Below are 23,283 nucleotides of genomic sequence, written 5' to 3'. Positions count from 1 at the left end.
AGAGAATCTTCATAAATATTTGTTCTCAATTGAACTAATATTTGTTAATTGGGTAGATTCAGCATACACTGTTTAAATACAGTTTTTAAATTTACCAACTATTACAATTTTTCTTTCATTTTCTAACTCAACTGTAAATCAAAATTTTATTCTTGTCACCCTATAGTATTTGGAGGGGAAAAAAATAAACAGCTGCACTGTAGTTATTATAATTATAATGGATTGTGGGCTCCTAACCCTATAAAGGGGAGATATGCTGAATAAGAGTGGATATAAAGGAAAGCACAGAATACATAAAGGGATTATATGACTTTATTTAGAAGGCAAAAAATAACAAAACACAAATTCTAAGGTTGAGTATATTTGTTTTACCAAGAGGTTGCTTTTGTTGTTTTAGTTTGTTAAATGATAGCCTCTTGATAAAACTAAGAGAGAGAGAAAAAAAAAAAGCTATGACATCTGTGTTAGATTATAAAGGTGACTACAAATGCTTTTGTTCACATATACATACCCATAGTAGTATGACTTCACAGCTCCTCTTGTTAAAAAAATATGGTCTACATCTTTATACTTTGAATCTATGTTTGGTTGTATAATTTGTTTTAGCCAATGAGACATCAACATACATGACGTAAGCAGATGTGCGAAAAGTGCTTGTTCATTAGGGCTCTCTCACTTTGTTTTTTGTTTTGGTTTGTTTTGTTTTTTAGAACCCTGAGACCACCTGTGAAGAAGCCTCTGATAGCCTGTGGGATGATGAGACACTGCATAGAACAGAGAGAAGTTGTCCCAGCTGAGCCCCATCCAGACCAAGCTTTCAACTAAAGAAGGTCATACAGATGCTTTTAACCAAGATTAACTAGTCAAAACTATTGCCAGTCATGAGAGTGATGCCTTCATAGACTATTCACCTCTGACCAAGCCAGCCCAGACCAGAAGAACTGCCCAGCCAACTCAGAGAATCATGAAAAATAATAAATGTTTATTGTTTTTTTTTAACATTTATTTATTTTTGAGAGACAGAGTAAGACAGAGCATGAGCAGGGAAGGGGCAGAGAGAGGAGACACAGAATCTGAAGCAGGCTTCAGGCTCTGATCTTTCAGCACAGAGCCCGATACAAGGCTCAAACCCATGAACCGTGAGATCATGACCTAATCCAAAGTCAGATACCTAACCAACTGAGCCACCTAGGCGCCCCATGTTTATTGTTTTAGCCATTAAGTTTTTCTGTGGTTTGTTATATTCTAAAGCTATTCTTCCTCTAAAATAGTAGTTGTTGAGAATAAGGGAGCTAAAAGTGTCATCAATTCTGAGGCCGTGAAAAATCTTTTAAGATGAATTTATAAATAAAATAACTGGAAAAGTACAGTAATAAATTGAAATGGGATTTATGACTCTTTTAAGTTTAATTTTAGGTTCAAGGCCTTCAATTTCTTTAAGGGACTGATCAAAATAGCCTGAATGGAATTCTTTCTCTTTCTCTCTTTCTCTTTCTCTTTCTCTTTCTCTTTCTCTTTCTCTCTCTCTCTCTCTCTCTCTCTCTCTCTCTCTCTCTCTCTCTCTCCCCCTCTCCCTCTCCCTCCCCTGCTCACAGGTGCTCTCTTTCTCTCAAATGAGTAAACATTTAAAAAATAAAAAGATTAGGGCGCCTGGGTGGCTCAGTCATTAAGCGTCCGACTTCAGCTCAGGTCACGATCTCGTGATCTCGCGGTCCGTGAGTTCGAGCCCCGCGTCGGGCTCTGGGCTGATGGCTCAGAGCCTGGAGCCTGCTTCCGATTCTGTGTCTCCCTCTCTCTCTGCTCCTCCCCCGTTCATGCTCTGTCTCTCTCTCTCTGTCTCAAAAATAAATAAACGTTAAAAAAATTTTTTTTAATAAAAAGATTAACTACATCTTTGTGAAAAAATATATTGCACATAAAAGACCAATATTATTGATAACTTCACTAAGCTGATTGCTGACTTCTATATTTTTAAACTGATATTGTTTTGTGTGAATAAGCAGGATTAGTTTTCTCAAGTGACCAGAAATCAGATTCTTCTCTTAGAAATGGTTCTAAAAGAGTAGCATGATTAAGCAAAGGACTAAATTTTTTCCACCGCCCTAGGTGGCAGGCTAAATACTAAATTTAAAGTACTTTTCCAATGTTTTGGTACAGAATAAGAGTGTGACCATGTAGAATGTAAGCTGATATAAGCCACTAATAATACTTCCTGTGCTTTTCAGTAAAAGAACATTCATCTCTCATTTATAGTCCAGAAGAGATTGTATCATATAGCTCTCTTATTGTAGCCTAGGAGACTTCAGATAGGCTCCTATTTTCCACACTGGTAACTTCAGAAATCCTAATGACTTTCATTTGAGGAAGACAGGTAATAAAGAAATGTAACAGGATGTTAAAATTAAAGCTTTGACTGAGATACAAGATACAACAGATTCAAAATTCTAAAACCTAATCATCATCAACATAATTCACAAAGGCAGTATTGAGAACGTTCTTGTTCTTGGAGTTTTGAAATGACTCATCCAGTAAGAGGATATAAAAGGACTTACACAGAGGAGAAGACTTATTTTTGAGATGATCACCTTTAGAGAGAATTGGAGACCATGTTGCAGCTGGGGGAGAGGGTGAGGGGATAACAAGGGTTAGAGGTGTAGAGGAGACACTAGTCACTTCAAGCATTATGAAGTGATTTCTCACTGGGGTCTCACCAGGACCCCAGGGAGAACTGGAACAATGTTTCTTGCAGTTGGAGATCTTAGAGAATTTGTGCTACCTCATGTCAGAGAGAGCTAACACAGAGGACTGGCTGCCTGAGCTACAGCTGGGCAGATGTTTTCCATGGGCCATAAGGAGACGCAGTTGGTGTGGGTTGTCTCCTGGAGAAGCACAGTGACCTTGGAAAACAAAAAGCTGGAGGTGAACACTATATTCTTAGGACTGGAAGAAGTTCTTTCAAGAAGCCACCAGGAGGGCACCTGGGTGGCTCAGTCATTAAGGATCTGACTTCGACTCAGGTCATGATCTCATGGTTCGAGAGATTGAGTCCTGCTTCGGGTGAGCCCCACTTCTCTCTCTCAACTCTCTCTATGCCCCTCGCTCACTTGCACCCTCTCTCAGAACAAGAACAAAATACAGAAGCCACCAGGAAAAGAGTTTCCCAGGCCCACTGAACTGCAGAAGAGAGGCACCTGGCAGGAAACCTCTGAGAATCCACAAAATATACCCACAAGAGCCAAAGTCTGCTTTGAACCTATGCCAGGCTAAAAGGGTATGAAGTCAACTTCCAAGAGTACTTATAGGAATATATACCTATATAGGTATACCTGTATACCTATAGTAATTCCTATAAGAATTTCCCATGTCTAACCATTTCTTTCTCCTAACTCTAGACTTGGAGTTGAAGTGGGGGTAGAGGGGCAGGTCAGCTTTGGGAGGGGAGAAAACTGGGGAGGAGGAAATGGAGAAATAGAGAAGCTGCTGAACCCTGACCACCCCCCACCCCCGCACTCAGTGCTTCCAACCAGCCAGAACGGGTGTGGGGATGTGGCATTAAATCAAATTTGAGTTTTGCTTAATGAATATCTGAATTAAGCCTATATTTATGACTTAAATAACTATAATACTATCATGTAAGAGGTAGCACAAAAGTAAAAGGCCTGATGAAAATTTCAACTGGAGGAAAATGAAAAGATTAACATTCACAAAAATTACAATTTGACAGCATTGCAAGGTAAGCTTTTCAACATATTGATTACACTAATCATGCTCAGTTTATAGATGCTATCATGTAAACATATTTTGTAAAAACTTAGATTTCAAGAGCTTCCAAAGGATTGTAGGGAAATATAATGACTTTTTCCTGTTCAACATTTATTATGAGCTATTTACATTTCAAGTAATTATTGATAGGTAAGGACTTACTAATGCCATATTGTTCATTGTTTTCTGGCGGTTTTGCAGGTTTTTTTGTTTTTTCCATTTTTCCTCTCTTGCTGTCTTCCTTTGTGAATTGATGATTTTCTGTAGTGATACACTTTGATTCCCTTCTCCTTATCTTGTGTCCATCTACTCTAAGTTTTTGCTTTGCAGTTACCCTAAGGCTCACATGCAACATGTTTTAGATATAACAGTCAATTTTGAGCTGATAACATCTTAACTATGATTGCATTAAAAACTCTGTCCCTTTTATACCACCCCCACATTTTGTTTTTGATGTCACAATTTAAGTCTTTTTATATTGTGTATTCATTATAACCATATTTAATATATTAACTCATATTCACTATATTAACATATATTCATTGTAATTTATATTAACTATATATAATATAATTGATTTTATATATAATTATATAATATATAATATGTATAGTTATATCTTATATATTATTATATGATATTTTATATAAGATATTATATTACACTTCTTTTAATTTTTATACTACAGTTAAGTGATTAACACATCACCACATCACAGTATTAGGGTATTCCAAATTTGACTTTGTGCTTACCTTTACCAGTGTGTTTTACATTTTCATTTTCATATTTTAATGTTTCTAGTTACCATCCTTTCATTTCAGCCTAAAGAATTCCTTTCAGTATCTTTTGTAAGGCATAAGGCAGGTCTAGTGTTGATGAACTCCCTCAGTTTTGTTTCTCTGGAAAAGTCTTTATCTTGTTTCACTTCTTTTTTTTTTTTAATCTATTTTTCATTTCTAAAGGATATCAAATAAAGTATTCTTTGTTGGCAGTGGTTTTTTTTTTTAGCACTTTGAATATATCATCCCACTTTTTCCCAGGCTGTCAGGTTTCTGCTGAGAAATGCATTGACAGTCTTATGGGTGTTCCTTGTAAATGACTAGTTTCTTTCTTCTTGCTGCTTTCAAGATTCTGTCTTTGGTTTCTGACAGTTTTGTTATAGTGTGTCTTGGAGAAGATCCCTTTGAGTTGAATTTGTAGGGAACCTATTAACTTCTTGAATTTGGATGTGCAAATATTTCACCAGTTTTGGGAAGTTCTAAGCCATTATTTCTTTAAATATGTTTTCTGCCCCCCTTCCCTATCTTCTTCTGGGACTCTAATGCGTAGGTTGTTCCTTTTAATGATGTTTCAATAATCCTGTGTCTCTTCCTGTCTTTTTCTTTTTGCTCCTCTGGTTGGATAATTTCAGATGATCTGTCCTTGGGTTTACAGATTCTTTCTTCCACTTGGTCCAGTCTGCTGTTGAAGCTCTCTATTGAATTTTTCATTACAATTATTGTATTCTTCAGTCTCAAAATTTTTGTTTAGTTGTTTATGTTTTCTATCTCTTTGTTGAACGTCTTGTTCTTCTATTGTCTTCCTGATCATTGAGTTGTTTATGTGTGTTCTCTTATAGCTTTCAGAGCATCTTTAGAACGATTGTCAGACAATTCATGTATCTCCTTTTCTTTGTACTCAGTTAATGGAAGTTTACTATATTCCTATGGTGGTGTCATGTTTCCTTAATTCTTCATGATCCCTTTACCCTTACATAGGTGTCACACATTTGAAGAAGCAGTCACCTTTTCCAAACTTTATGGACTGATGTTGGTAGGAAAAGACATTACTCAGACTCAAAAAAAGAATGAAATCTTGCCATTTGCAATGATGTGGATGGGGCTAGAGAGTATTATGCTAAGTGAAATAAGTCAGTCAGAAAAAGACAAATACCATATGATTTCACTCTTGTGTGGAATTTAAGAAACAAATGAGAAAAGGGAAAAAGAGACAAAGAGGCAAACCAAGAAACAGATGCTTAACTATAGAGAACAAACTGATGGTTACCAGAGGGGAGGCTGGGGATGGGGAGGAGATGGGTTAAATAGGTGATGGGGATTAAGGAGTACACTTGTGATGAACAAGGGGTAATGTATGGAAGTGTTGAATCACTATATTGTACACCTGAAATTAATATTACATCATCTGTTAACTAACCAGAATTAAAAAAAAAATCAGTGTGTTTCTATACACTAGCAATAAACTATCTGAAAAAGAAATAAAACCATCCCATTTAAAATAGAATCAAATACAATGAAATACTTAGAAATAATTTTAACCAGTAAAAGATAGAAGTAAAAGATCTATACACTGAAAACTTTAAGATATAGATGAAAAAGATTAAAGAAGATACAAATAAATGTAAAGACATTTAATGTTCATGGATCAGCAGAGTTAATATTATTAAAATGTCCATACTACCCAAAGCCATCTATAGATGCAATGCAACCTCTATCATAATTCCAATGGTATTTTTTTTTACAAAAGTAGAAAAAATAAAAACACTGAAATTTGTATGGAACTGCAAAAAAACCTGAAACACCCTACGTAATCTTGACAAAGAACAAAGCTGGGGCAACACATTTCCTGATTTCCAACTATATTACAAAACAATGATAACCAAAACAGTGGTACTGGCATAAATACAGACACACAGATCAATGAAACAGAATCAGGAACCAGAAATAATCCCATGTTTATAAAGTAACTAATATTTGATAATGAAGCTAAGAATACTCAAGAGGGAAAAATAGTCTCTTCAATAAATGGTACTGGAAAAACTGGATATCCATATGCAAAAGAATGAAAATAAACCCCTATCTTTAACCACTCACAAAAATTAACTCAAAATGGATTAAGGACTTAAATGTAAGACCTAAAACCTTAAAACACCTAGACGACAACATAGGAAAAAAGCTCTTTGACATTGATTTTAGAAATGATTGTTTTAGATAGAATACCAAAAAACACAAGGAACAAAAGCAAAAAAATCAACAAATGGGGCTACATAAAACCAAAAAAACTCTGCACAGCAAAAGAAACGTGGAACAAAATGAACAGGCAACCTACCAAATGGGAGAAAACATATCCAAGCCAAATAAATCTGTTAAGGGGCAATAATATCCAAAAAATATAAAGAACTCATATGACCCAGTATAAAAAAAATAATCCAATAAAAAATGGGCAAAAGATCTGAATAACATTTTTCCAAAGAAAAGATACAAATGGTCAACAGATACATGAACAGGTGCTCAACATTACTAGTCATCAGGAAAATGCAAACCCAAACCACAGTGTCACCTGTTAGGATGCTTATTATCGAAAAGACAAGAGATAAAGTGTGAGTAAGAATATGGAGAAAAGGGAATCCTTGTGTACTCTTGGTGGGAACAGGGTAAATTGTTGCATCCACTAGTATGGAGATTCCCCAAGAAGTTAAAAATAGAACTACCATATGATCCAGGAATTCCACCTCTGGGTATATATCCAAAGGATACCAAATCGCTAACCCTAAGAGACATCTGTACTCTCATTACCACTGCAGCATTATTCATAATAGCCAAGACATAGAAACAACTGACATTTCCATCAATGGATGAATGACTAAGAATGTGGTATATGAATATTATTTAGCCATAAAATAAAAAGAAATCCTATCATTTGTGACATGGCTGGACCTTGAGGGCATTATGCTAATCTGATCTCGCTTAAATGAGGAATCTAAAGATGCCAAATTCACAGAAGCAGAGAGTAGAATGGTGGTTGCCAGGGACTGACTGGCCAGTGAGAGAAATTATGAGATGTTGGTCAAAGCATATAAACTTCAAGAAGATTAAGTTCTGGGGATCTAGTACAGTAGGGTGAGTTTAGTAGGTGAGATTTAGTTCTGGGGATCTAGTACAGTAGGGTGAGTTTGCTTGGACTGTAGACCTTAAATGTCACCATAACAACAAAAAAGTAATTATGTGAGGTGAAGGATGTGTTAACTAATCTTATTGTAGTAAACATTTCACAATATATACATGTATCAAATTATCATGCTGTATACTTTAGACTTACCCACTGTTATATGTCAATTATATCTCAATAAAGCTGGTGGGGTAAAAAAAAAAAAAAAGAAAAAAAAAAAAAAAAGAAAGAAAATGGGCAAGAGATAAGCAGACATTTTGACATTTCACCAAAGAGAATATACAAACAGCAAATTAGTACCCGAAGATATGTTCAACAATATTGGCCACTGGGGACATTCTAATTAAAACCATGAAGATACATCACTACACACCTATTAAAACAGCTAAACTCTTAAAAAAAAATAATGACAATACAGAATGCAGGCAAGGATGTGGAGACACTGGGTCTCTCATACACAGGTAGTGAGAATGGAGAATGGTACCATCATTCTAGAAAATAGTTTGACAGTTTCTTTAAAAAACTAAAATATACTTACCACACAACCCAACAACCATATTCTTGGGCACTTATCCCAAAGAAAGAAAACACACGAAAATGTGTACATGAGTGTTCACAGAAAATTTATTTATCATAGCCAAACGATGGAAACAACCTAACGCCCTTCAACTGGTGAATGGTTAACCAAATAGTGGTATGTCTGTATCATTGAACGCTACTCAGAAATAAAAAGGAACAACTACTGACACATGCAAATGTTGGATGGATCTCAAGGGAGTTATGCTAAGTGAAAAAAGCCAACCTCAAGGGCTACATGTTGTATAATTCCATTTATAGAATATAGTAGTTCTCCCTTACCTGCATGGGATAGAGTCCAAGACCCCCGTTAGATGCCTGAAACCAGGAATACCGAACCCTACATATATATTGTTTTTCCCTATACATGCATACCTATGATCAAGTTTATTTATAAATTAGGCACAGTAAAAGATTAACAACTAAAGTAGGTACCTATTATTTAGTTAGTATAATAATAAAATAGGACAATTATAACAACAGACTGTAATAAAAGTTATGTGAATGTAGTCTTTCAAACTATCCTATTGCAGTGTACTCACCCTTCCTTTTCTTGTGATGATGGGAGATGACAAAATGTCTACATGATGAGATGAAGTGAAGTGAATGACACAGGCACTGTGACATAGCGTTAGGCTACTATTGACCTCTTGACAATAGGTCAGAAAGGATCATCTCCCTCCAGACAGCTGTTGACCATGGGTAACTGAAACCTGCAGAAAGTGAAACCACAGATAAAAAGGGTCTACTGTATTCTCAAAATGACAAAATTATAGAGCTGGAGAGCAGATTAGTTGATTGCCAGGAGTAGGAACTGGGTGGTGGTGAAGGGAGGAGTGTGGGTGTGGCTATAAAAGTGTAGCACAAAAGATCTTTGTGCTGATGGAACAGTTTTGCATATTGACTTTGGTGGTGGTTACACAAATCTACTTGTGATAAAATTGCATAGAACATACACACACATTCACAAATGAGGGCATGTAAAACTGATGAAATGTAAGTAAGATTTGTAGACTGTATTAATATCCTGGCTTTAATATTGTACTATAGTTATATAAGATGATGTCATTGGGAGAAATTGGGAAAGGTACACCTGGAACCTCTCTGTAGTAGTTTTGTAACTTTCCATGAATCTATAATTATTTCAAAATAAAAAGTTAAAAAAAAATAACATGACCTCTGAGCCAGTGATGCCACTTTTAGGAATTTACCCAAGACACACTCAAACACATATACAAATAAATACGTACATGGATGTTTACTGCAACATTGTTTATAATGGTATAATGAGAACTGTACTCAACCCAGATGTCCCTTCATAGTGCTGGCATAGCCATAGTGTGAAATAGCATGTATCCGGTTCAAAGGAAACATATTCACTATATGATGTTTACTTCACTTAAAAAAAAATTAAGAATAAAACAGAAAAAAAAAACCCTGAAAAAACATACAACAATTTCCAAGATATATTGTAGGTGAACAAAGCAAGATACAGAAGAATGCCAAATATGTTAAAAAAAAAAAAAAAGGGAGAGAGACTGAGAGATGTGGTTATTTATTCATCTATTTATGTACAAAATAGCTCTGGAAGGTTCCCAGGAATCTGGACACAGTAATCACCTCCTTTTGTATTTTTCTTTGTAACATGTGAATAAATTAATATTTATTGATCTAAAGTTTCCCATGTCCATCAGCATGGTTTCAATCAGGTCAGCCACCAAAACTCTACCAAATCATTCTCTCATTTCCACACAATTACTTCATCACAGTATTGTTTTTCTCATTTGCTATTTTGAGACTTCAAATATTTATGTAAACCATAATTCTAACACATGTTCTCCCTGATTCAACACAACTTTTAGGAAGTAGTTTATTCCCCACTCTCAAAGTAATCTCTCTTGAGCAGCATACCCCATGTATCAGTCAGAATCCAATCAGGAGATAGGAACCACCACATCAGTAATTTTGATACAGAAAATTTAGAGACTGTTAATAAAAGGTGGTGTAAAAAGATTCTAATGGATATAGAAATAAGAGAAGCAGAAAGAAACTACTCTCTCTATAGTGGTGGGAGAATAAAAAAGAAAGTAAGAACTTGTAAGAGCCACCCCACCCCTACTCCAGTGAGATTCAGAACTCATTGGAGAGGGCCTACCTCACACAGGAACATAGACTTTGGAAGAAACATGCTGGAGGGGATGGTGGTGTTGGCCTAGTTGGAGCACCTCACCAAGTGGTGGGGTCCATGGAGACTATGGGTGGGCCACAGGTGGGTCTTCCAGCAGAGTAACTTTCAGGAAGATGTAGGCTGCAGATGACCCATGAAGGCTGTTGAATGGGTGCCCCCGACCTTCTGCATGCTAATCTGCTGGCAGGCAAGTTGAATACAGTCCACCAGAATCATTAAAAGACACTCTTTCCCTTGTTATGACCTTACATTGTTCCTCCAGTGACAGCCTAACATTCAGCCTGTACAGGAGAAACCTGTACAGGGCCCAGTTCCAGCCATTACAAAGCAGGGCAAAGAAGGGTGGATTTGGAGCTGAGATAGTAAACTTGATAACTGGTCAACCCTAAAATCTTAAAACATGACTAATTACAGTGCACTGGTACTATAAATACACATAAGAAAAATGTGAATACTTACTCCTTACTAGATACTGGTATAACTTTGCTTAGTCTTTCATACAGATTTCTATTATTGTGTTTCATTCCTTTCGAGACAATCTCTGTAATAATCCTTGCATAGGTAGATTTCTTTAAGGTTTTAAAATGAGTTGTAGCATCATATATATGAGAAATGAAGATCTGGTTGTCCATTCCTAATCAGTACATAGATGACTGATGCAAACACATCTCTGTTCAATTGGTTTTAAGAACATAAACTTTGTTCTGATTTTTTTCTCATATGGGATAATACTAACAATGGCAAATCCCTCATGCTGCTCATAATGAGCAGAAGAAATCACAAAAACACAAATGTTATTTTATAAGTAGAGATGTGAATTTCACAGGTGTGAATTTGTCTTGAAAGGTAAGAACCCATTTTCCAGGCAGAGAAAGGGACATTTACTAAGGCATGGAGCTGTGAAAATGGATGGCATGTTGAAAGACTGCAAGGCAGTATATCTGGACCTAAATTTTTGGGAAGGAAGCATTTGATGAGGTTGAAAATATAATCTGGCTTCAGGTTTTCAGTCATTGACTCTCAAAATAGTACATCCATGAATCACTTGAGAATCTTGTTATATATGTGGATTCTCTGTCTCTATCCCACAAAAACCCATTCAGTAAATTTGAAACAAAGGTCAAGGAATTCGCATTTGAACAGTCACACAATTCACCCTCACTGGAATGCTAACATTCCTGATCCACACACAACACTGTTTGACAAATGCTGTATGAAACATTTTTACTTCATGCTATTGGTCTGCAAAGTAGGGCAAACACATTCCAGGGTGCATGCAAGATGATTCAGTTGGGTGCAGGAAGAAGACAATAAATATATATTTGCATTTAAGTTAAGCTTTATTAATAGTTAATATATGAATTGACACAGATGCCTTCACTTTATCTGTACACAGTACAAGGTGAACTGAGGGAAGAAAAAGACCTGACAATGAAGTTCCCATTCCCTCATCCAGCATAATGAAACAGACAACACTTTATAGATACTTTACAAAATGGAAAAGTGGCATAAAGAGATCTCTGAGGAGGGAGGGAAAAAACAAAACAAAACAAAACAAAAACACAAAGATAACAGTAATAATGGAACCAAGTGGGAACAAGAAAATGAGAGTTGACCTTCCTCTTAAACCTAAGTTAGCTCTCTGCTAAATAACAAGGTTAGAAATTACTATGAAGTCAGATGATCAGAAGTCTGTGAATGAACAAGTAATTACTGTTGGAAAAAAATTGTGCTATGGAAAGAACATTTTAAAAATGGTTATTGGAGATATTTATTTTGTGCTTTTGCGTTGAAAACATAAATATACCTATCAAAATGTTCATACCTTCACAATTTCACAACTTGCAAATAATTTCCTGACCTATTTAAAAATCTCCAAAACCTTAAAACAAGTTTGTTTTCTTCCCCCTAAATATTCCAAAGTGCTTTAAGTGGGTTTTAGAAAGCTATTTGTCAAAAATATAGAACTTCTGATTAGTTGCAAGAAGAAGTGTTGGTCATCTTCCATGAAATCATTTTTCTCATCAGGGATGAGAAATTTAGGGTGCTCACTCTTTACTCCCTGCTCAGCTCAGCCCCCACATCTTTGCTGAAATAGCTTAATATCTGTAGTTACTGATGTGAGATTTTCCAGGTAGTATGTCTTTCCCACTTGAGGAACTCTTACTTACCACTTAACATTTCAAATTCCCACTCTATCACAGAACACAGATCTTTAATTCGTCATTTGTTTGAAGTTCTTAAAAGTTCTAATGTCCCTGTTCCTCAACCGAGGTTACTTGGGAGATATACTCTTTGGATCCTTGCATATCCTCAAGATAAATGGTCTCACTTGGGAAACATTTATTTGTAGTCATTCTTTAAAGCCTGGAGATGTGTGTTTCTTTTTTTGTTCCTTTATGAAGTCCTCTCTTTACCCTGAAATTAAAGAATTTGAATTATCTCTTCCTGCATGTCTAATGAGCATCTCAAACTCAACATTCCTCAAAACTCCAGTTTCCCTTAGCTAATACCATCCCCAAATATGACCTTTACATAACCTTTCTTATCAGAGTAAGCAGAAAACTACATCCTTCCAGTTATTTAGGCAAAAACCCAAAACAAAAAAACCTTTTTGTTGGCTCTATTATCACACATCACACCCAATCCACCTACTTGCAAAATATTTCCAGAATCTGACCATTTGTCACTCCTCCCCAGTAACCACACTGGCCCAAGCCCTAATCATTTATCTAAATTACTGTAATATCCAATGATCTGATCTCCCAGCCTCTGCCTTTACTACCACATAGTCTATTCTCTAAGAGCATTATGCCTCTTAAAACCTAAGGTCACAATGAGGTCACTCTTCTTCTGCTCAAAAACTCTCCAATGCTTCCCCTATGTACCAATGAATAAAAGCTAAGAGCTTTACAGTAGCCTACAAAGTCCTACATAATCTTATTTCCAGCTCCCACTCTGCACTCACCTCTTAACTGTTCTTGCTGCCTCATCTCTGCCCAAGTGGCCTCCTTGCCAGTCTCTGAGTTGCAGATATACTACCTTAGGATTTTTTAAAAAAAATTTAATGTTTATTTATTTTTGAGAGAGCGAGAGTGTGAGCTCAAGGCAGGAGGGGCAGAGACAGAGGAAAACACAGAATGGGAAGCAGACTCCAGGCTCTGAGCTGTCAGCACAGAGCCCGATGCAGGCTCAAACTCAGGAACCATGAGATCATGACCTGAGCTAAGTCGGACACTTAACCAACTGAGCCACCCAGGTGGACTCACGATTTTAGGACTTTTAAACTTCTTGTTCCTTATTTTCGCCGCAGATATTTACGAGGTTGGCTCCCTCACTTCCTTCAAATTGCTGTTCAAACATCACCTTGCCTCCAACCACCCAATAAAACACTGTATCTTGCCTCTGCCTTATCCCAGCACTGTCTAGTCACTCTACTTCACTTTTTTCTCTATCACTTATTCACATCTGACACATTCATTTTATTATCTACCTCTTCCTATTCAATGAGGGCATGGCTCAAAATTGTTTACCCTGACTTCCAGTGACTAAAATAGTAGTATCATTGACATGAAGTAGACCATAAATATTTGAATGAAATGTCTGCCTAAGTGTCCTCCCCCTTCCCTCCATGTTACAGGGAGCCTCCAGAATGAGAGCTCTTTCAAACCAGGGAAATTTTCCTCTAGTATCTATGAACTGTTTTCCTAAGTCTGTTTCCTTTCTTCCTCACGGTTCTTTACTTATTCACATTAAATATCCAAACTTTTCTTCAAGGTGTTTTCATTTTTATTACAATCTTCAGGTCTTTGGGCCTTGCGTTTCTAGAGGTAACTACTACTGCACATATTCCATCCAGGCCTCTAATTTGGTCCTCAGGAGTGGCCATTTCCCTCTTTTTCTACTACATTTAGTGCATTGGGTTTTTGTTGTTTTAATTTATAGAAAGTTTATTTCACACTGAACTTCCTCATGTGCTTTCTCAAAATTAAAGCTGTTATCCATCTCCACCAGCAATTCTTTTTCACCACCACCCACTTCTGAATGTCCTATTTTTCTGTAGACTTCTTTACTATTTTCCTTTGTCTACTCATTTGCCCTTTTGCACAAGTCAAACTGTGGGACAGTACGAGTGGCAATAAACCTGTGAGCAATACAAGCAAGCCAGTTATCTCTACTTCTGTGGGCTAAGGATATATTAACCAGAAAGATGCCAGTACCCATACAAACAGGAACTGAGAGCCTACCACGCAGCAGCTCAGCAGGTACTCTGAAGGTAGTCTTCCTAGTACCACACCTGTGATACATCTAAGCCCACAGATCTTTGGGAGGCACTCACATACTCCGTAGAACCCTGTTTAAGATGTAAGGTGCAACCCAGTTTAAATGTGGGTGGGAAGGTATAAGTAGAGGGTGACAGGATGAAGACACAAGCTAGAGGGAAAACTGTAACAGAGCAATACTCACGACAGCGGGGAAGGCTGTAGGAGAACATATGAATAGACAAGTCCTTGATGGGTGACAGGACATTTAAATCACTGTAATAGGAGGAATGAAAGAAAGGATGCTTATTATATGCATACAAGTTTGTGAGATAAAGTACTAAGAAGTCCATGGCTTCTGTTTCCTCCACCAAAAATAGGTAAGGTCACTTCTGGGTGAAGACAGTGAAGTCAAGTGGGATCATAGCTCGATCATACTTAACAGCTAAAGAATTGGTAGGGGATTGAGAAAAAAGGAAAAGCCATAAAGCCATCAGCCACCAAACAAGAAAATATATACCACTTCATGTTAACAAGGAAACCAAAGAAAGAAAGAGATTCAGGTAAGATTTAGATTAGGCTCAAAATAACATCTAGCCCACCCCAGTATAGGGGGGAAAAAGCTTGCAACATTTTAAGAATTCTCATCCAAAATCTAGAACAAAACAAACTGAGGAAATAAGATGTCCACAGAAAAGTCAATGAAAAACCCTTTCCAATTTCCCACATTTCCAAGTATTCCTTTTTTCCAGCACCCTGAACCCACTATGGGAACCATTCAAGGTGTTCTCCCTTAGTAGTAAGATGCACATACAACTAGGAGACACCTCAGTTTGGGCTCATTATGAAACCTCAGAACAGAGCAGTGCTCAGGTCTTCCAACAAAGACTTTTTCCCACTTCCAGTTATTATTGGGCTACAGAAGAGGCAAAGAATACAAGAACTAGCCTGATGTGGGAGCAAATTGGAGAAAACGAGACTCAGAGAAGGTAGAAAGGCTATTATTGTCAAAAAGGAGGATTTACACTTAGTATAGTAAAAGCCCTCATAACCTGTCCTAATGGAACAAGTACAGAATTTTATTTAAAAAAGCACGTTAGAGGGGGGCATTGAAATGATGATCCATACCTTTAAAAAAAATCTAAAAGTATCTAAATGTACTTTCACTCATCTCTTGATAACAAAGCCAAAGATTTTTGTTTTGAGCATGGATCCTTTAAAGTTCATGCTATCTAGTTAGAATTTTCCTGTTGCTATCAAGCTGAGTCACTAGCCTGTGGCTGGCTATCTTCCCTGCCACCTTTATTTCTTGTAGTTCTCAGTTTCAACATTCACATGAGTAATCATGGCCTCAGATCTTTGACTCCCCACCTCAAAGAGCCCTTCTTCTATCTCAGTCACTTCCAAGGTTTTGACTTTTCCTCATCAATATCAGATCACATCTGAAATCCTGATTTCACACACCCAATCTTCTCACCTTCTTGTCTTTTAGGCTCACTTTTAGCTTCATTTCACTGAAGGTTTCAGTTCGTGGGTCAGCACCACTTTCATACAATCCACCACTTCCTCTCCATCATTTATCTCTTGAAGAGCTTAGATTCCATGTTCTGGTACTATAATCACCACCTTTGTGAATATCTTCACCTCCCTGGTCTGTTTCTACTTCTATCAAAAGTTAAAAATCTATTTGCTTTTTCTACACCTGGAATCAAGTACCTAAATGCTGCTGGAAAAAAAAAAAAAATCACACCACAGTTTGCCTCGTTTCATTTAAATTTATGACCAATCCCCCAAAAGATACATCACTGCCCAATTCTTACTATGTCTTTTTTTCCCCATGGAGTTGTGAGTTCCCATATAATTTCTTCTTTCTCCTCAAATTCCTACATCAACTTGCTTTAATCTACATTAACACCCTCACTTTATTTCATCATCAGTAACCCTTACACTTCCTTTTTTGTACTCAGTGGTGCATTATGAAATAAAAACATGTAAATAAAAATACAAATACTTTAAAACTGCTTTACAGTCAAAATGACCATAAACATTAGTTATGTCATGATTGAATATGCCATGAGCAAGCCCATTTGATCTTCCCCAACCATTACATACACCAACTTGATAAAATTTCAAACTATTCCATTTTAAAGAAAAACACATCATTATTTAACAATTTTAAAAAGAGAAATTGATGCCATTACCATATTTACATTTTTAACATGTTAAACTCCATGAAGGCAAGTTCTGTGAGTATACATTATCATATTTTATCATAGTCAATGCTGTATAACCCAATGTGTTTCCATTTGGATTTTTTTTGGCAAATCAATCACAGCGCAATAAAATATTCAAATGTGATTAACTAAACCTCTGATGTCTTCGGTCTTATGTGGCCTGAGCCCTATTTACATTAGTCATGTAATATAAATCAATATTCTCTAGATGACGGTGAATTATAAACTACAGTTCTATGATAAAGTATCTACAAATAATTATGACAGACTCAACACCATAGCCTTCTCTAGAGCTGCTTTTTTAATGTTTTTTTTTATGGTCACTGAAGGAAATTAAGAGGATGTTTTCCAACTCACCATAAACACTGATCATTAATTAAAAATAAATGGAAACTGTTTTAGAAAATGAGAAGAAAAAAAGCTTATTTGGCAATGTGCTCTTATATACTAGCACCTTTGAGCCTTAAAAAATCCAACAGCATTTACAACTCCTGCTGTATCTATTTTAGTTATGTGAATGCTCATCTGCCTAAAAGCAGATGATCAAATGAACAGAAGAGCAGGATAAAATACATATTTAGTAGGCACTTATGAACTGAATGGAAATTAAGTTTGAATAGGGCCCATTAAACACTTCATTAAAGGAATTTTGTTGCAAAAGAGTTAAACATTATTACTGGCACCACCAATAATACCATGATGTTGTTAATGATTTGATTATATGCGGAGTGCAGTTTGTTTTCAAACTACAAAATGTTAAAATCAGGGTGCCCAAACTGCTGAAAGATAATAGAATTAAGAGTGTATGCTGGTAAATAACATTCTAACAATAAGGACTTGGTAAGTTGGACCATAACCAAACTAAGCTCATTAGAGCATGTAGCTTGTTACTTTTAGGAAGAATTGTGATTCTCTCCATTATTTAACACATTAACAGAAGACTGTAAATGTATTTAACTCTTTAGTTTTCAAAGTGAAAACTTCCATTACTTTTATTTTCAAAACAAATACAATGCCTGAAAAATCTCCTAAATCCCTTTTTGAAAAGACTGTCATCGTCCATATCCTACAACACAATACAGTTTCTGTATTCTTGGTTGAATGTGTTTTTGGTTGGAAGGATGAAGACTAGGGCAGAAGTGGGGGGTGGGAATATACCCAAAACTTATTTACAAGTTGAAACTTAAAAATCCACTGAAATGGAGTAAGAATGAGTAGAACATTTAATCAGGTCACAGGGCCTAAATTTAAGTTCCACTGAAGAACCCACTTTGCATGAGAAATATACAAACTGGGGGGTAAACAATCATTTATAGTGCCTATACCATGTAAATGAACTACATTATATATAAAGCACTATATAACCAAACTTGGAGGTTAAGTAGCTTTTAGCAAACTTAAACTGGATAGAAATGGAATTCAGTAGCAAACAAAACTCTCAGAGAGATACATCACCCACCTAAATTTGACATAGCATCACTTCACTTTTTGAATTCTGGCAATAAAATTAATCTCCTTAGCTTTACTCATTTAAATGGCATACATTTATATATAACTCTCAAGATCACTCTAATAAACACTACCTAAAATAATACATATAAGCCCCAAAAGATGAATGACCTGAAAGTATTATTGCATATTATGCATTTACTAAATATAATTTTTATACACCTATTATACATTTCCAATTTTTTCTTGGTTATCATTCCAACATATACAGATAGAAACCATGCTGGCATCACTATACAGCCAAATGTGGCAATGGATAGGCCAGAACATACAGGACATGACATTTCAAAATTCCTAATCCAGTTCTTAAGTCAAATTCAGTGATTTTTACTTTTTTATTTCTAAAGTTAATTTACTATGGTTAGGGTAACCAGTTGACTATCAAATCCAAGTGAATAAAAATTCAGTCAAGTAATATTTAAGGCTCATGTAATCAAATTTATTTTTCATGTTTTAATTTTGGTCAGCTTTTATAATATTTATAAATTACACTGTTGGTCTCAAAAAGTTTTATAAACTAATTAGTTCAACAACTAAGACTCAGATAATTGTTATCTGACAAAGTGGCATTTTATTTCTGGCCACATAATGTGTATCCTATCATCATTTTCTACTGTTAATACCAATAAAATGGAATTGTTATATAGTAAGAAATATGGAAACTAAATACTCCCTCCCCACCCTCCAAAAAAGAACAATGTATCACTTTAACTTTGTTAGGAGTCACAAAAATTTTTATTTTGGAAAAATATTTCCTTCAATGTTTGATAATGAATTTTATTTAAATGAATAATTTACTTTTCTGTGCAGACCAATTAAAAAGTATGCCTCTTTCCTTTCATAAGCAAACTAATTCTGCATGGCAGATAAGAAATTAATCCTTTACTTTCTTCTACCTTAAAAATTATTATGAAATTTTCCTCATTATGAACTAGTTATTTCTGTATGGATTGTTATCATGCTGCTGTTAAAAAAAAAATAAGGATAAGGACACATGGGAAACAAATCATAAACTATAATACTAGTTTATAATGCAATATATTAAACATTGTTTAAATATTAAACAGCAAAATACTCCTATATTAAATAAATAAGACTTGAATTTGTTATGTGGAACTACAGGCCAATACCATCAATAAGGGGGTCAGTCTAGTGCAAAGGGTGGCCACCAAGAGGAAAAGTAAAAGCAGGAAAGAAAGAACGAAAGAAGGAAAGCAGGGAGAAGGAAAGAAGGGAGAGAAGGAGGGAGGGCAGAACGGAGAGAAGGAAGGATGGAAGGGAGGGAGGGAGGGAAGGCGGGAGATGAGGAAATACGACATTTAATACTGGCATTGTTTTCAACCACAAATTAAATCAGTGATTCTCAATCCTTTCTGAACATGAAATTACCTAAACAACTTTTTAAAGATACTGATGATCAGGTCTCAGCACAAATTAAATCAGAATCAGGAATCAGGCAATAAATATTTAAAAGGTCCCCCAAGTGATTCTAACGTGCAGTCAAGGTTGAACAATTAACTGACTGAAACCTACAAGTTTCTTAATGTTACCTGACTCAGAAAAGTGTCCTATGAATAAAGAAATGGGAGTTTTCTTTTACCAATGGGACAAGCAAGGGTGTCTCCAGTTAACAGTAACTTATGGTAAGTCAAGGTCATTAATGTATATACCTCATTTCCATTAAACATCTATGTGTACCTCTTCATTCCCTGTATTTCTGTATTTTCAAACTCCAAGACCTAGTAAAAGTACTTTTTGTAATAAATCAGTCACACTGAAAAGTTCATTAATTCATGCATATAAATATTTACTGAATGCCTATTATGTGCAAGGCACAGTGATAGGTGCTGCTGTAGGACTTGGGAGTCATGAGATAACGAATAATGACTGGCTGAAAAAAAATTGTTTTGGAATTAATGACTATTACATTAATTACATGGACCTAAATGAGGGACTGAACTGCTGAAAAAAGAAAAAGAAAATTAAGTACATACTAAGGGTTTGATTTTAAAATACATACAGCATAGCATATTTGTACTTTTCCTAATGTTCCTTTACAGTATTTCCAGAAGCCTTTGAATATACATAAGGCAAATTCAAGATAGAAAAATAAACCCTGTTTAAAGTAGATGTTCCCAATTTTAACCACACTCTGTATCAAGTAAATTTCATATATGACATAAGTATAAATACTAAAAATTTTTATAGAAAGGTAGTTCTCGTCCACTTGTAGTAGTCTTAACAAGTAATCTTACATTAAAATAGTACAGATTCTAGTCTTTGACGATTTCATCATGGAGAAAGTTTATACAATACATTAATTCATTTTGAAAACAGTTTATATGATGAGAAAGTCTAAAGTGAACAAATTTGAGTTCTTTTGTTTTCAAGAAGAGAGGTGCACAGAAAGGAAGGGGGTAGAATCTGTTCAAACCTTATAAATATCCTATAATCTAATAATTTAAAATGCTGACTGCTTTTCTTAAGAACATAGTGAATTCCACATGAATAAATACTTTTTTCTATCCACTATTGGTATGGACTTTTGTGATTACTTTAAAAATAAATAAGTGCTTCTCATTCTTATGATAGCATTAAATTTCAAAATGAAGCTAGGTAATGTCAGCATAACATAAGAAGGAGCTAAATGTTTACTAAAAAAATGTTCATCTAAGAGAGATCACTGGGGAAAAAAATGGAGAAAAAAAATGACACAAGATGAACAATCAGCAACAATCCTAATGGCGAAAACTCTTTAGGGGAGTAGAGGCTCCAGTTGCTTTTAAGTAATAAAAGGTGAAATCAAGACTCAAGGAAAATGCTCATTCATTGTACCTTGGATGCAACACTCTAGAGAAGTAGTAAAATATTTTACTAAGTTAAAATATAGGTTTTATATTTTATACGATATTGAATACGCACATAAAAATACCAGTGTTTTTATCTTGTTTCTGTTCAGACACTTAATTAAGCAAATGTGTTCTTTGGTGTCTGGGAGAGTTATCAGTATTTAGGGATAATGGAAGATAAGAACTCCAAGATCAACATGCCTAGAAACAGAAGACTCAAAAACCTATACCATACATACAAAGTAAGATTCAAAGGTGAACTTATGAGAAAGATAAGAAAGTTAAAGTTACATTGTAGTAGGACTAATACATTTCTTTCTCCCAAACATACTCTGGCTCCCAAAACAAAAAGTACTACAGCCTATCATGTTTTTAATCTGTCTTCTGAGATTTTTCAAGTGGAAAGATAGCACAGATAGAAATATATCATTCTAAGTTTTAAAATCACCAAAGTCAGTGAGAAAGAAGAATGTACATTCATTCAATGTATTCATTGTAAGTAAAGAAGTCTTGAAAAGGCCGAACAGTTCAACCAAAGCTGAAGAATTGTTCTTGATTTTTCATTATTCTTTTTTAAATAAAGAATAAGTATAGGTATAGTATACATACAGGTTGACATTCTGATTCATTCAAAATAGTCACATCCCTTTGCCAGTTTTGGAAGTTCCAGAGACTAAAATTTGATACCATTCATAGCATACTATTTTCAATAAAAGGAATTACAGAGCAATGAAAAATCAGAAGATGGCTTAGAGAGCCTTATAACCTCTAAATATACACACATTTATAACCTGCATTTATTTTCTAAAGAAACAAATTTTAAGTAATGCTAATTTAACCAATGGAGAAAAAACTTCTATCAAAATATACAATTTCCGTTACAGACTAGAAGGCTAATATTAAAAAAATAGTTGTAAGCCAAAAAGTTTGCTTATATGGATGACAAGCATCATCCCTTTGAAGCATAAAGCATCAAATAAGGTCTTATAAAAGATGGATCTGTGACCTTCTTCATTTGTAAGTTCTTGATAAATTCATAAAGCTTGAGTCTCAGTCTTTAGGTCAAGGTATATCCATGCTTCTTAATCCAGATCTCCAGAAAAAGGGAAACCAAGTAAAATTCAGAATCTCAAGTGGGATTTATGCTTTACCATGTACCTGGAAAATAATATTATAATAGGTTATAATGATTATAGGAATTTTAGAATTTTTAGAAATGTAAAAATAAGTTGATTTTTTTAAACTTAAAATTCAAAAGTGAACAGGATGCTTTGTTTTCTAAAAAACTGGAAGCCTGATACTATACTTTGGGAATACAGAATAAGAACTTCTGAAGCCAGAAGAAACAGTCCTCTTATTAAATTCTATAATCAGAGCTTCTGGCTAGAATAATAAATGTTTTTCTTTAATATATTATCAATTATAATCACTGGGTTACCTCAGTAACCTCTGACTTTAGAAAACCCTTAATATTCAGCAAGAGACTTACACCAAGAAAGTGACAGATTTTAAAGAGCACCACGAGAATAAATTCAGTGGTACTGCGATCATAAGGCTGTTCTTAAATTTTCCAATTACAAAACTGATGTTACTGTAAAAGGACTTTAAGAATTCTGTTTATAACAGTAATTAAAATAAATTCAAAACCTGAATTCCTTTCACAGGCTACCTTTAACTCAAATCCAGTCAGAGACCTTTTGATGCTGGCAAAAAAACAAAACAAACAAACAAACAACAAAAAACCCTGCAGGGAATCATATAAATCCAAGCCCCTGGGATAGATAGAACACAAGGTTCAAAAAGGTCACACAGTTCATTACAGCCAGATCATAAAATCAGGACTAAAATCTATGTCTTCTGACTCAGAGTTTACTGTTCTAACAAGCTTATAAGCCCTTTCTCCATCTATTTCTAAAATCAGTACAACAAAGATATTTATTAATATCTACTAGAGA

The 23,283-nt window shown here is 35.2% G+C and overlaps 1 protein-coding gene across 1 annotated transcript in view; it reads right to left on the bottom strand.

The window, feature by feature from the left end:
* CDC73 (cell division cycle 73) overlaps positions 1–23,283 on the bottom strand; it is a 321,928-nt gene that overhangs the window by 174,542 nt on the left and 124,103 nt on the right. The window contains exon 17 of the mRNA XM_027074943.2: positions 8,829–22,486. Coding sequence (XP_026930744.1) covers positions 22,450–22,486 — 37 coding nt within the window. The 3' untranslated portion in view covers positions 8,829–22,449. The remainder of the gene's footprint in view (positions 1–8,828; positions 22,487–23,283) is intronic.

This window comes from Acinonyx jubatus, chromosome E4 (assembly GCF_027475565.1).
Source record: "Acinonyx jubatus isolate Ajub_Pintada_27869175 chromosome E4, VMU_Ajub_asm_v1.0, whole genome shotgun sequence".
Taxonomy (NCBI): domain Eukaryota; kingdom Metazoa; phylum Chordata; class Mammalia; order Carnivora; family Felidae; genus Acinonyx; species Acinonyx jubatus.
Note: the sequence above shows the minus strand (reverse complement) of the source record. Positions and strands in the feature narration are given on the sequence as shown.